General features: G+C 45.1%; 1 protein-coding gene across 1 annotated transcript in view; it reads left to right on the top strand.

The window, feature by feature from the left end:
• The window catches only part of LOC146205653 (homeobox protein MSX-2-like), a 69,556-nt gene extending 53,572 nt beyond the window's left edge, over nucleotides 1–15,984 (top strand). Inside the window, exon 3 of the mRNA XM_084586943.1 lies at nucleotides 15,706–15,984. Within this exon, the coding sequence (XP_084443069.1) occupies nucleotides 15,706–15,984 (279 nt within the window). The remainder of the gene's footprint in view (nucleotides 1–15,705) is intronic.
• Nucleotides 15,985–16,255: the final 271 nt, after the last annotated feature.

Here is a 16,255-nt window from a genome sequence, read left to right as displayed (position 1 = left end):
CCGAGGAAACTGAAGTCCAGCTTTATTATATCCCACTTTTAATAGTCAGGCAACTGCGGAATATTGCAAGATACTGTGATGAAAATATTGATGGCAATGGTCTAATGTTGTGATGCGCTGAGGAACATTGGTTTTAAAGTTTTGCGAAGCTCACACCGAGTTAACTATACCATAGCAAACCAATGGGATATGTTTTTGGCTCTAAATAGGAAAAAAACTTCAATTGCCCCGAGGGAGCTATGGGGATACATTAATTGTTGTGGTGCAGCCTTAAATATGAGAAAAATTGCGCCGATGAACAACTTGCATTGTAAATATTACGTTTTTCCCGAATTCCTAAGTACGCGAAAATGGATAGCAGTGACCATGCACAGACTGGCCAAATAACATACCAGGGCATGAAACAAAAATAAACGAATTAAACAAGTCCACTCATTTTGTCCTCTTGTGAAAGTGCTTGCCACTAACTAGATAATAGTCGCACTTTCTTTTGAAGAAGAAGAAGGGAAGCTTTTGGCCTTTCTTTTAATTTAATCTCATTTCAAGTGAACAAGGTGTTTATTTGGGGTAGATACCATCCCTTCCGTTTAAACATGTGCAAAGAAGTGAAGTAATGTAAAATTAAATGGAAGCGTATAATAAAAAAAATCAAATGAAGGTCTTGGATGAAGTGCATAATATACAAGCAAATATTAAGGTGCTCTTCTCACAATATTTGGAATTTCAAACGAAGAAAGCAGAACTCATATGCGGAAGGCCGCGGAAGGCCTGATCAGAAAAAGCAGCTTCACTGGACTCGCGTCGTTTGTAGACGGAAGAAAACTCAAATATATGCCGCCTTATTGAGGAGCATATCTGTATTATTGAGTTTTCTTTATATTAGCACCTCTATATACGCCGTGAGCACCATGGTTGATTAACCAATTCATTAGTCATGCTAATGCTCTAAGAGGCATCATTATGAACTTTCGTTCAATGCAGGGATTTCGAGACGCAAATAATGATTTGCTTCTGCTTCTGTATAGGGGACGTATTGTCAGCATATGTATGAATGTCGCGGAATCGATCAATTAACTCAGTTCGACTTGGCATTACCTCATTAGCGAGCCATCCTGTCGTGATACCCAGCCAGTTCAGCCACTCCAGCATTAGTAAGTTTTGAGGTTCTATGGTTTGGAGTTTAGTTACTGTAGCGATTTTTAAAAAATAAAATTATGATGGAAGGGCATTTGTGCTGAAGGCACTATCATAAGAACGCCCCAGTTTCCTTATATTGAAATAATAAACACCGAGGCTTTCTACACATAGCCATCGAGATTAGTGACACGATGCGTGCATTTCAAGGCCGCTGCGCAGGCATGCGAAACACCCGATAGTTTCCCCTTGCGTTCAAGAGATGAAGCCACCTGTATATTTCTCCTTCCTTCTGCTCCTCCTACTTCTCGCCGTTCTCATTGTTACTTGTGAACCAGATAAAGAAATTTGGATAAGATAAACTTCTACAACTACCTTCTAAATTTGTAAGCAAAATTTTGAGCGCTCGAAATCGTCAAGCATTCCGCCGCGCATCAAACTCAGCGCCCCACACAAATCTGTTCGTGGATGATAACTTTGCGCGCGTGGAGGAACTGGGACATGTATATTAACACCAGGTTTAAAGTAATCAGCAATCCGGCAAATAATTGACTTGCCAATTTCCAACGCTGCTAGCGCATTACTTATGACTTTACGCCCTCTTGAGCTACGTAAAAAACTTTCGCTTTCTCTTGCAAAACACAGTCACAGATACGGTCTCTTCTCCATCCTTGAATTGAGCAAGCAAACACGCTAAATGTCTCATTCATTCGTGGGCCGGCCGCGAACGGGGTGGACGTCTTGCGTCAAGAGCTCTCACAATTTGCTATTGTTATAATTGATGTTGATGTCGGAACGTGCACTCCGTGGAAGCTCGACGGTTAAGGCCATTTTACGGGCTGTCGCTCTCTACGTGCAAGTTGTAGGCGAAACATTTCTACCAGCTCTTTTTCTCATTCTTTTCTCTCTAGAACGCCGCGCACGCCGCGTCAACGCGCGCCCCCTTTGTCGCTCTTTCTCTACTTCCTCGCTCATGTCGCGGGCCTACTGCATGATTGTTTGGCGCAACTTTTCTTTGCCCTCCCATTTCTACGTCCTCTTTGTTCACTGTTCCGTCCACCTTGCTTGCAGTGCCAGTTCGCAAGCGCCCTTTTAGAGAGCCGCTCCTGATGCGCCCAAACTCATTCTGCAGCTGGCTAGAAGATGAGTGTTTTCGCATTTATCATGCCTTGCGCCACCGGTGTTACAACCAGTTCTGCCCGCGCTGGTTGCCGCGTTTAACACGGCGGAGCTTTATGTAAACGTACGTCAACACTTGTCCAGATTACTACGGTGCTTACGCGCGGAGCTGCGTAATAGCCCAGTGTGTTGTTTAGGTGACCCCATCACATGCGCTGTTTGATCTTCGCTCCCTGCAGTGTATACAGTCCTGAGGAGCACGTAATTTTGCGCATGTGTGTGCAGTGGGATTTCGTCATCACTGATAAGAAGGGATGCTATGAAGCGCTGTCACGCGGGAGCGCGACGTATTGCGGTGTCCTTTGACAAACAGCGAAGAGAGAACGTGCTTTCGTATGTTACATTTTCAGCCGTCATAGATTTGGTGCGAAGCACCCCTCTACCCACCCTCTGAAAATGTTAAAGTGCCTGGCACAAGTTCACTTACACGCTTCGTGAACTTTCCATTGGTTAACAAGATATAAACAAACAAAATCATCAACATAATAAGCGCTGTACAAGAATTTACCGCCAGTGAACACATCTATTCCATATCACATGTGTATGGCATGGGACTATAAACACAAAGCCGCTTGGGTGCTGCATTTTGTTGGATCATGGTAATTCTTTCAGGCCTTTTACCCTCAAAAGATAAAAAATGGGGATACACATCTCATAGGGTGAATTGTTTTACCCTGTATTAGATATTTAGCCAATTCGATTTCCGTAATAGCCTTCCTATCTTGGCTCCTTCCAGTACAGCATAAATTTGTTTGGTTATCATTATGTCCAACACGAAATTCCTAAAATAATTGTCCGGCTATTAAGTATTCACTCGATTAATGAAAGTACCGTGAAATTTTTCAGAAATATTGTTGTAAAAAAAGTGCGTTATGAAAGCATGCCCAGTAGTTTTGGACGAGCGCATTTTTCAGTGAGAAGTTGCCTTAGAAGGCGATTTCTTTTCGCTTGCCGTGAAATCTCTGTATAACAATCAATATATCCGGAGATATCCCCTCAGGAAGCACGCAGTTTTGCCATAATCGTTTCTGATATCGTCAAGAACGTTACCTGTTGGTTGTCAACAGCAGTTCTCGGTGCTGGCGAAGGACAATATTTAAAAAAAAAAAAAAAAACACACACACACACATTCGCTGAGCATTGAAAGCTTAGACCATTCCACTAAGTATTTCCATAACAGCATCTTGCGATATTCCGCAGTTGCCCTGTGAAAGCGGGACTTGGTACGGTGCGCAATATTTGCGTTTGAGCAGCAAACGATATTAGTACAATTCAAACTTATTTTATTACTAAATAAATTTTCAGAAATTTGCTGAAGTACACACTTGCCTTCAGGTTTTTTTTTTTTTTTTTTTTTTTTTTCTTCTGTTCTTGAAAAAGAAGTGTCCGCATGGCTGAAACGACAGATATAGATTTCCAGTTGTCTTTGATGCCTCCAAGCGATGGCGGAAGTATGCGTTGTCATCAAACATCATTTTAAACAGCATTTCATAAGACTAACTACAGATGGCGCCATACAACTGGCACCGGTAGGATTGCTCTGAAATACTCGAGTCACTATGGACACCTCTGCACAGCATACACGTAGCGTGTAGAGGTAATGGCGAAATGTAGAATGCATTCTACTCTTTTTGTTGGACTATATTTACTCGGGAAGAGCTTCACCATAGGATGCACGCATGCCCTCATTAGCACGCGTAAAATGCTAGTGCTGTAAAGTTAGAGCTGATAAATGATTTTTATAGCACCACCCGTTTATCGTCACATATTTACGTGTCGTGGCACGATGACGTGTTGCTCTGGCTAGAGTACATATGAAACTAAGTTTTATGATTTTCAGGCGATCTTATAGTGACGGAATTTTGCGAGGACAATCCCTGGTGTACATGACTCTGCTAATGCAAAGAAATTCGATCCTATCGACGGCTCTCCATAGAACGACGCTGTTTGTTGACAGCAGAAGGAAAAAATAAAAGCATTCATTTAAGCACAAAGCGATGCAACAGTGACCTGGAAGCAATGCAATACACATGACGCAAGCAACTCAACTCTTGCGAGCAACGCGTCTATTTGCGCATACTTTAATGACGCGATGCCGTGACTTGATACCCACGTGGTCACTACCACGGTAAAAGCTCTTACGGCGCGTGTTGCTCGTATCTCCTTGTCTTAGTGCCCGATGTCGGCTACTCTATTGCTAATTGGCTTCTCACGCTGTGTTTCTATTACGCATTCCTAGCTCACTTATGTGCCTCGGGCTTCCGTTTGTTTTTCCGGTTTTCTTTCCATGCTTTCTATGCATGCCCGATTGTTTCCCCATCTATGATCTCGTCTTTTTGACCAAAGTACAACGACGCGGACGGTGAGGCAGTTTGAGCCTTCTCATTTCGTTATTTTGCAGTTTGTTTTCTTCGACGGAACTGTGACAGCCTAAAGCTGGGGAAAAAACTTTCTTGATTTTTTTTTGCCTTTTTCAATGAACAAGCACTTGACTCGACTGCTACAAATCATCTCAGTGTTAAAACTAAACCTCGGAATAAGTGGAGCCATAACAGAAATGAGTTAAACAAGCATACACGAATTCGTGCGCGCGTACACACACACACACACACACACACACACACACACACACACACACACACACACACACACACACACACACACACACACACACACACACACACACACACACACACACACACACACACACACACACACACACACACACACACACACACACACACACACACACACACACACACACACACACACACACACACACACACACACACACACACACACACACACACACACACACACACACACACACACACTCACACACACACACACACACACACACACACACACACACACACACACACACACACACACACACACACACACACACACACACACACACACGCACACGCGCGCGCACACACGCACACACACACACACACACACACACACACGCACACGCAACACACACACACACACACACACACACACACACACACACACACACACACACACACACACACACACACACACACACACACACACACACACACACACACACACACACACACACACACACACACACACACACACACACACACACACACACACACACACACACACACACACACACACACACACACACACACACACACACACACACACACACACACACACACACACACACACACACACACACACACACACACACACACACACACACACACACACACACACACACACACACACACACACACACACACACACACACACACACACACACACACACACACACACACACACACACACACACACATTGTAAAGGAGTACAAGCAGAGACACGACCATTACTTGGTTTATTCGGTCTTCATCGTCTTCTCCTGCTCCGCTCCTGCACTCTTCACTTCGTCGTCGCCTAAGTACACCACACTCGGCCACCACTGCGGTCCTTAAATGTAGCACCACCACATCGCTGCTGTTGCATCTGTGGCACAAGGCGTATTTTTTTTTTTTCGGGCTGTCCTCCTGCGAAGCCATGATGATATTCGAATCGATAATATTTCCACATTGTCCGGTTTAGTGAGCGCGTTGCTCTCTGGGCGAGATTCTTTGAGTAGTTGCCACTTGGACGTTTTGCCAAGGCCTTTTTGAGAGTCATGCTCCTCTCCAGTGCCAGTTACTTGCTGTTGGCTAGCTCTCCTTGCGCGGTATCCGATTGTTCTCCCTGGTCTGGAACTACCCTCTTGAGGCATCCACAGTGCATGCAATGGTAACGGAAATGGAAGAAGCTGCACCACAATACTTGTTACTGCTGCCACTGCTTCCACTGCTTCCACCGGAAGCACAGCTTCCTTGAGTACGCCAGTAGGTGGGGGCTCGCTCCTTCCCGACGAACTGGCGACGTTTTTGCGCGGACTTCATGACTAGCACACTGACATTGGCAACAGTGAGGCATTTTTCCCCTGAAATCACTTCATATTTAACTTTCTGCCCTTTCCGGATGCGGTGATATTTACGGGAGTGTTGTAACGCTGTGCGACGGACAAAAACTTCCTCGCCAGTGTCGGCGCGGTTGATGAAACCGTAGCTGCCAATCACGTTAAACCACTTCACTGTTCCACTCATCCGCTCTCGGAAAATAGAGGCTTTCTTCGGATGCTTCACCTGTTTCTGTTGGTGTTGCATATGGTTAGCCTTCCCTTTAGGCGGCTCGTCCACGGGCAGTACGCGCGGAGCTGCACTTCCCTGTTTTGATTGGATAGCCATGTCCCCGGACATGAGGTAGTGTCCGCACCCAAGATGAGGTCAGCAGGCAAGTCCGCAAACACTGGGACGCCCACCAGGACTTTGCTACCAGCTTCAGTGCGGATGCGGAGATCGACTGCACCAGCGGGAACGGCGCTTCCCCGCAAGCCTTGCAGTGGAGACCAGGTCCATTGACTAAGAGGCACCGGTCCATGACGTTGAAGCAAAGCCGTTCGCTGAGCGCCAGTGTCAACAAGTGCGGTCAACTCCCGGATGCCGTCGACATGCACCGGCAGGAAAGGAAGAGCATGGTTCTGGAAAATTATGCGTGGGCGGGCAGCATGCTGGGGTGCTGCAGTTGTCCCGGCGGCAGCAAGGATCCCGCGACGACTGGCGGTGTACTGCAAGGTGGACGCCCGGTGGACAAAGATGGAGAGGCTGTCGGTGTCCAGTGTGGTCATAATGGATGCATGGGTGGCATCGTGAAGGCCATCGACGATGTACTGCTTGGCAGCGACCGCGGGCCACTCGATATTGCAGGCCTGAAGAAGACGGGTCTTGTCGTAAATGTATAGGGCGACGTCTTCATCTGGAACCTGGCACCGCGATCTCATCGTCGTGGGCTTGACATCGTGTGTACTGGCTAGGGGTGTAAAGGCGGCAAGGAGGGCAGCGGTCCAGGTCGACCAAGTGGTGCAGCGGCGGCCTTCGTACAGGTGCCGGGCGCGGGCGGCACCACGGATATGGTCTTCCGCGACGGCGCGCGTGGTGGCGGGAGACCAGGCGGAAAGCCAGGCAGCAGCGTCGACAAGTTGAACCCACGATTCGGCGTCATCAGAAAAATCACGGAACTCCGGAAGCGGTACCGGCGGTACTGGGCACCCAGAGAACAACGAAGCGCGGCCAAGCACTGCAGTGAAAGAGGCGGATAACTCCTAGAGGGCGGAGAGGGCTTCGGGAAGGAGGGCCAGGGCCGAATCCACTGAGGAGACATGGACGCCGTTCTCGGACGGGAGTCCCAGCGCCGAGTGAGCCGGCCGTGTGACTGCCCGGCCGCTTCAAAGGAGGAGCGGATCGGGGAGGTCCGGGTCTGGCCTGACGTTAGTCGACTGCGCCATTGTAAAGGAGAACAAGCGAAACACGGCCGTTCCTTGGAACGCCCTGCTTTATTCTGTCTGCACCGTCTTGTTGTTGTTGTTGACCAAAATAACATATGGCACATACCTACAGAGGGGTATCGGCCAAGAATTGGGTAGCAAAGAAAATTTTGGAAATATACTTGCATGAAAAAGAAAAAAAAAAAAGAAAAGTAATTTGAGGTGTAGAGAAAAGGAAACAAAAAGGGAAATAAATGAAATATAAAATGAAAAGTTGTAACACACACGGGTGATTGGCACTGCAATTGTAGAACAAGTGATGTTTAAATATTTAACAAGGCAAACGATTTGATTCCAGTAAAAACTTTTGCATGGCGGTGAAAACAGACCTGGATGGTGGCGCCAAATGATAACAGTATCGGGCTACTTAAACTGAGGCCAAGCTGTTGCAATGGCCTTTTCATCAACTGTCTTCTCAATGTATTGAAGCGGCGGCAAAACAATAAAAAGTGATCTAATGATTCCTGCTCACCGCGAAATGCGCAGACTGGAGAAAGTGCCAAACCTGACCTATAAAGATAGAAATTTAAAGGTGGGAAACGGCATCGCAACCTTTTTAGAGAAATCTCAAGTTGCCGTCAATTACAATTTTCTATTCTAAAAATAATTTAGATGCAGGTAGTCACCAGATCTTAAAAGATGCCCATTTTTCATATTTAATAGAACGTTTCTCCAAAACCTCACTGCGGGGATGTACGCTGTCGCCGGAAGGATAGATAATACGGGGCCATTGAGGGACTCTTTTGACAAACTATCAGCATATTCATTTAAAGTCACATTGCTGTGGCCTGGTACCCATACCATATGTACAAGTTTCAAATGTCGAGGGATCAGGGAGAGAATCCAGAATCCACTTATGAAGAGAGGGATGAACACAAAAGATAGAGAGTCGGAAATAACAGCCACTTTAGAAAAAGAGGAGTCTAATTTCCGTAAAGCGAGTACCACAGCCAGAAACTCCGCTTCAAAAATTGTGCAGTCCGGAAGCCGGACAGAAAATGCGGGCAATATATAACCACACCCGCCTTTTCATTACATTGAGATGCGTGAGTAGCTATTACTAAAGTAGCAGAAAGGCTTCTTAAATGATCTTCGAATAATCCGCTTAGAATAACGGATGATAACTCTTTAGCATTATTCGAGAATATGTCATCAAAGACAATTTCAACAGACCCGCTGGTTTGTATGGGTAGAATACTAGGAAGGGAAACATTTAAAGGGTCTAGAAAATTTTTGACCGTAACTACCTGCGGGGTGTGAAATTTAGGCCAATGGACACCGAAAAAAGAGGTTGGTTGACAGCAAAAAATAGACATATATCGGTGAAACTCTGATTCACATATCCTTTGAACAGTTAGAATTTGTAATCTATATATCAAGGGTGGAATCCGGGCTTCAAGGTAGAGCACATTGTTGGCAACAAATTTTGGAAGTCCAAGACACAACCGAAGCGCTTCTCGTTCCAAGAGAACAAGCGGCCGAATTTTATAAGCTGCTGAACCAGAAAACAAGACTAAACCGAACTCTAAAATTGGACTCACATACATAACATAAACCATTAATAGCACATCTCTCCGCATTCCAGAGCGGGGACGACTAATTCGGCGCATCATTCCCACGGCCCGAGCCGCTGCTCCGCTCCTGCACTCTTAACTTCGTTGTCGCCTAAGTACATCACAATATATATATATATATATATATATATATATATATATATATATATATATATATATATATATATATATATATATATATATATACAACATAAATACCCAAGAAAGTAGCAGGGGGGGGGGGGGGCAGCGGCCGATGTAGCTTAGTTGGAAGAGCACCGGACGCGTTAATCGGAGGTCGTGGGTTCGGTTCCCACCATCGGCACGTTGTTTTTTCTTCTACTTTGTGTTTAATTATCTTTCCCCTATATAGATTACATTACTAATTTCTGTGATTATCCAAGTAAACTTAAAAAAAAGACAAAGTGCCATCCCCAACGCTTTCCTTGGCCTCGCCGACTGTTGGCTTCTTTCCTTCATGTATTATAACGAGCACCCTCATTTCCCCTTAATTTATCTGCTTGTAGCTTACGGGGGTCTCGATTCTGGCAGTCTTGAAGCCATAGGTAGCGTAAGAGGGTTCTAGCACAGCTTTCGCCCTCGCTCTTGATCATGTTCTACGTGACGCTGGCGGTAACAAAGGACGTTCCACGTCCGCCGCTATGGCTGAGAGTGGCGCTGGTGAACACTTTCAAGGTTCGTATACAGACAACATAAATACCCAAGAAAGTAGCAGGGGGGGACAGCGGCCGATGTAGCTCAGTTGGAAGAGCACCGGACGCGTTATTCGGAGGTCGTGGGTTCGGTTCCCACCATCGGCACGTTGTTTTTTCTTATACTTTGTGTTTAGTTATCTTTCCCCTAAATAGATTACATTACTAATTTCTGTGATTATCCAAGTAAACTTAAAAAAAAGAACACATAAAGTACCATCCCCAACGCTTTCCTTGGCCTCGCCGATTGTTGGCTTCTTTCCTTTATATATATATATATATATATATATATATATATATATATATATATATATATATATATATATATATATACCGGGTGTCCCAGCTAACTTGAACCAAGGGGTACAATATAATATATTTGAGGTAGGTCAGTGAAACCAATTGCATACAACTGCCAGCCTGTTTGCGCACTACAGGCAGTTTTTTGTTTTGCATTTACTTAATTAGCTAATTATGTTAATTTCTCTAATTTATTAAATATCGACTTTAGACCAAAAATGTGAATTGGAAAGTTGTAGAGCACCTTCAGAAACCCCCATTTCAATAATTGCGATAAAGAAAGTCTCACGTGTATCTTTTTTTCCAGGCTCAAAAGAAAGCCCGCGAAATACAAATAATACCACGTGACTAGTGCATTTGTGCGCCGCGATTGTGGTGCTCTCAGTCGTGGTTCGAGCGAACGAAATTAGCTGCGGCCGTGTTTTCTTGGCCCCGTTAAAGCGGCAGGCCGATATGCCTGCGATGGCTTCTTCGCCCGCGTCAGACAGCCGGCCCACGTGACGGTGCAGTAGCAGCGAGAGCGGCGAGCCGACACCACCGAGATTGTAACAAGGCCTCCTTCTCTCCCATCAGCGAACGTCACGACAAACGGATGAGCGATAAGGTATCAGCCACTGAATCTGCGCATACATGCTTGGGTAAAGGGGCGAGATGACATCATGTGACTCGACTAAAATTAGCGCTGCACCTTCATTTGCCGGTTCTTTATCGTCATCCGCTTGTCGTGATGTAGGCTGCTGCGGTGCGCAGGATTGGCCAAACTCGCGGTGGCGACGGGCGAGCTCGAGCTCGCTCGAACCATCGCCAACATTTCTGCCTGCCGCTGCAACGGGACCATCGGGTCACGGCCGCAACTGATTTCGTTCGCTCAAACCACGACTGAGAGCACCACAATCGCTGTGCACAAATGCGCTAGTCACGTGGTATTATTTGTATTTCTCGGGCTTTCTTCTCAGCCGGGAAAAAAAGATACACGTGAGACTTTCTTTATCGCAATTACTGGAATGGGGGTTTCTGAAGGTGCTCTACAACTTTCCAATTCACATTTTTGGTCTAAAGTCGATATTTAATAAATTAGAGAAATTAACATAATTAGCTAATTAAGTAATTGCAAAACAAAAAATTGCCTGTAGTGCGCAAACAGGCTGGCAGTTGTATGCAATTGGTTTCACTGACCTACCTCAAATATATTATTTTGTAACCCTTGGTTCAAGTTAGCTGGGACACCCGGTATATATAATTATTTTAGTGTGAAGAATCGTAAGGTAACGGTCGATTCGTGCGAACATGAAATGCAGACCAGCTTTGACGGGTAAGTGGCAAAAATTTGGGCTCAGACTATCCTCAGTCGATCGTAACGGCTGTTGCCGAGACCCTCCTGAAAAAGGTAAAGAGCGCTACGACCACGAAGACGAGAGAAGTTGAGCGCATCTTACGTCTGGAAGTTGCCCCCTACCTGCACACAGTCTCTCATAACTTGAAGAAAGTTACGAACAGGTTTGGGGTGCCGCTCGTTTTTTCGGCTCTGAAAAAGCTCGGCCAACTATGCCCTCGTACCTCGCAAGGAGTCCACTTAAAGCTGGATGCTGGAAAAGGCATACCCAGCACCATGTGGTATATCGGGAGTGGTATATGAATTTCCACTGTCGTGCGGAAAAGCCTATGTCGACCAATCTGGCAGATGTGTCAATGATCGCTTGAGGGAGCATGAAAAAAATTTAGCGAACGAAGAAGATGTGAACTTGGTTAAGCATTGCAGGTCTTGCCAGGAATGTCCGCCGCATTTTGATGGTACAAGGATGCTAGGGGAAGGCAAAGATCAAACTGCACGTGAACTACCGGAGGCTTACCATATAAAGAAAAGGGGTGATTACTGCATAAGCGATACTTCAATTCACTTGTAAAAATCAGAATATGACCCTTTCTCTGTCACACGATAAGATGTGTCACATGGTGTGAAAATGTTTTATGTTGACAGTGCCATGTGTCCTTCCTTCCTTTCTCCTTTGTATATTTCCGGATAATATGTTTTTTTGTATATGCCAGAAAAAACACACTCAGCTTGATCAGTACGCTCAAGTACCGCATATCAGTACGAAACACCCTTCAGGTCTGCGAGCCACCTTTGCATGTCACACTCTTTTTTTCCGATTATGTTACGGCAGCGCAACAAAGAGTGGCTGGGCTAGCTGTTGACAAAATTCAGCGATTCTGAAAGAACATTTTGACGTGTTTTGTTTTTCTTGAATTCAGAAAAATTTATGCGGCAAAAAATTGAGTTTTGGTGTAAATTGCAGGCTGCGCTGAGTAGAAAATCTTGACAGCTGCGCTTAGTAAGGAGACTGTAATACCTGGCGTCACACCTATTCATTTAGCCCCCCCCCCCCCCCCCCCCCCACCCTCATTTACTCTCCTCTGACGTAATTTAGACCACCCATGCACCAAGCCCCCAAATTTGACCCACAAAGCCGCCCCTCAGAAAGCTTGTAAGTTTGTACTGCATTGTGAGTCGATGATAGGACAGTAGCGTCCCAATTATGACAGCCATTTCAACGGCGCTAAAAGCGCTCCGGAAATAGAGAGGGCTATTTTTGTTTTTAACCGTTGAGAAAAACTACAAGATATACTTATGTGCAGTCTGTATAAGTTGGTTTTACAGCAAGGCCAACTTAGCGCAAACGATACTTGATGATTAGGCGGTTGGTTAACAAAAAAATTCGTAACCAACTATTATACATCCAACCTTAAGGCTCAGTGTTATATTTCAAAGTCGAAACCGTCGACATAAAAGGTACCCCATTTTTAAGTATCATTAATCGGCAGGTATAGTCACGTACAATCCTGCATAGAACGTCAGAAAAACGCATCTGAAAGCTCGTTGAGTTGGCTTTTCGGCATTGCTCATTCATAAAATGGCGTCTGTCGCATTTCCTATGCATCAAATAGAAACTATGTTTGTGTATCCAATAATGCTGAAGTTAGCGTAGTTAACGTTCATATATAATTATGCAATGCAGAAAAGCCAACTGAATGACCTTTAAAATGCGTATTTTCGACATTCGGTATTTCGAAGCGCACCGGTGATTAAAAATATAAAAATGGGGCTCAGCTTTCACGTTGATGGTCTTCAATTTCGCAATTTAATATTACCCTTTAAAATAAGACATAGGAAAGTTTATTAGTTATTTTTATTTAATTTATTCTCTGATAATTAAGCTTATACCGTGCATATTGTCCATCTTGACCTGAAATTCACTAGCACCTACGTACCCTCCTATATTTTAAAGCTTGTACACAATGGGGGGAAAAAAAAAACATGAGTATTTTGGTCTTAGTTAAATGTAACAGAACCAAGATATTTGCTCGACCTGTAGAGTTTGATGCCTTTTTGGTGGTTCCTTGCCCCTGTCAACCCCAGGCCGTCTATATGCAAAGCATCGCACCCCTCCCTCCCTCTCCGCAATAATTTCTGTAGAAATCCTTGCCGGCAGGTTCCCAATGAAGCGCAGCCGACCGGCCTCCGCGAGCGAAAAGTTATCGAATTTTTTTGTCTCTGTTTGGCATAGCCAGTATCTTGAACATACAGGTTGGATATTTCCGGGCTCGACTGTATATTTTTTTTCGTTTGTTATTAAAAAAATGCTGATTTCCGACTATTGTGCACATCCTTCTGGCTAATTAATCGTAGGTAATCTATATAGAACATACTAAGTTACCATATCACTCGCATCAACTGACCGAACGCGCAGAACCACCGTACCTTATTTGTAAAGAAGGCTTTTCTGCAGTACTGTTCTGAACTACGGCGGAGTCCTAAAACGTTGACAAAGTCCCTTTATATTTTTTATAATTTTTTTCGCGCGCATGGGATATCCGACGCCTGAAATGCGACCAGTGTTAATAAATTTGGTCAGCACGGCTCCTAAGAAACGATGAAATGTACTGTAATGTGAACCCTTGTGGGTCATAATTTTCAAGATGCTGCGCAAGAGCTGAACTCTTTTATATAAGTTAATTAGCAGGGAAGTAACATTTAACACGGCCTAATTTATTAGTTTATTTACAGGTTACTCCTTATGCTCGTCTTAAAGAGTGGGAACACTGCCGGTTGATTATACTCAGCGGTGGCATTTGATTTGACCGAATGTTCGGCATGTTTGTTAGGGTTTGGCATGTTCGGAACAACGTATTCAGTCGCGATGGCAGAGGAGGCGGATAGCCGAGAGGGGAATTTTAGGCCTACTTCCTTACGCTACATGATTTTATGAGTACATGTCCAATTATGAATGGGACGTCTTCGTCAAGAAAAGCTGTTTTTCTTACGCATCTACAATACAATGGACTAAGAAGAAAAGCGCCCTTGGTAATTCACAGAGGATCTATATTGTGGCACTAAGGAAAATATTAATTAAAACGGAACGTAGAGTGTCAAAAATTACGATTACGCTTACGCTTCTCCTCTAACGTATAGACGTTATAGAGGCTTTAACAGGACATTTGTTCCCTGCTAATTCTTGTTAATTTGTTTTACTAAATTCCTAAAGTTATTATTACTGTAGCATCAGTACGCCCCCGAAACACACGGCAGAGAGGCATATATATATATATATATATATTATGCCTTCCTGCCCTAGGACCACGGGCACATATAAGGACACCTGCGGGCCTTCGTGGCATATGTTATAAAGCGAAAAACAGAAAACACTTTCGAGACCCATTCGCTTTCTTCCTGCCTGCATACAGAAGTCGTGGGTTCCAACTCCAGTAGCGACAAATTTGTTTTACCGAATGGTTTATTTGTTTCGAAATTCTCGATTGAAGGAACCTCCTGGCCAATTTCGGCCTCATTTCGATCCTCCCTCTATTCGTTAGCTTCATATGAAACGTTCGAGTTGTTTTTGATTTCTTTTTCGTTGGTTTGTTTTTTCAACAGGTTGCAGGACGACGGCGATGCCGGGCTTTCAGCAGAACGAGTTCCTTGCGCTATCATGCAAAACTGATTTAAGAGAATGCTGCACGGCTTGTATGGAGTCTGATACAGCATAAATCTGCGCTAGAAGTACGACCATGTACATCAATGACTGCCACACACTGTTTCTCCATGACAAGGAAAGAGTCTGGCCGTTCTTAAAACGATCCTCATTGCTTAGACAAAAAAAAAAAAAAAAAATTATCTCAGACTAAATTATGAGCGCAGAAATTTTGACACCTCCAGCTTTTTTGGTAGAGTGCAGCATTACCGATAGATTTCGTTTACTGCTGCGATTGATTCGAGAAGTATAAAGCACTACACACTGCGCGGGCAGTGGGCTGCTTTTGCCAACTTCTGTATTTCTTTATTTTTTGAGTCGTGTATATATTGAGCCATAATTTGCTACCAATGCGTTACATTCGGCTGCCACGCAGGTGAAGATTTGGTTCCAGAACCGGCGTGCCAAGGAAAAGCGTCTCAAGGAAGCCGAGCTGGAGAAGCTGCGCATGGCCATGCGGCCGCTGCTGCCGGGTGCCTTTGGCCTGGGCCTGACCGCGGGTCCGTTCGGAGGAGCGGCCGGCGCCTCGGGCGCGGTGCCCGGCGGCTACATGCACCCTCCGCGCCTCATGCAGGCCTCACCGCCCTCGCATCATCCACCATTCGGCGGCGCCGAGGCCGTGTCGGCCTTACCGCAGCAGCGACCCGCCTTGTGAGTATAGCAGCCACGGTCACGCGTTTTGTTCGGTGACCCAAGGACGCCTTCTCCCGGTGTCCGCGACGGCGGTTAAAAGGGATCCATTGGGTCCCGTTGTGTAATAGACGAAACGAAATAGCGCTGCACCACCGCACAGCCCTTCGCGAGTAGCACCTGAGGGAACCGGCTCTTTTCAAAATGAATTGAACGAGACGAGAAGCGTTAGAAAACTGAGCCAAGTTTTTAAACTTCTGGCGGTTGAATATAACGTTGCACATGGGTCTCCCCGA

Source organism: Amblyomma maculatum, chromosome 1 (assembly GCF_055883805.1).
Source record: "Amblyomma maculatum isolate TAMU_Amacu chromosome 1, ASM5588380v1, whole genome shotgun sequence".
Taxonomy (NCBI): domain Eukaryota; kingdom Metazoa; phylum Arthropoda; class Arachnida; order Ixodida; family Ixodidae; genus Amblyomma; species Amblyomma maculatum.
The sequence above is the reverse complement of the archived record's forward strand: the minus strand, read 5'-3'. Positions and strand labels throughout refer to the sequence as shown.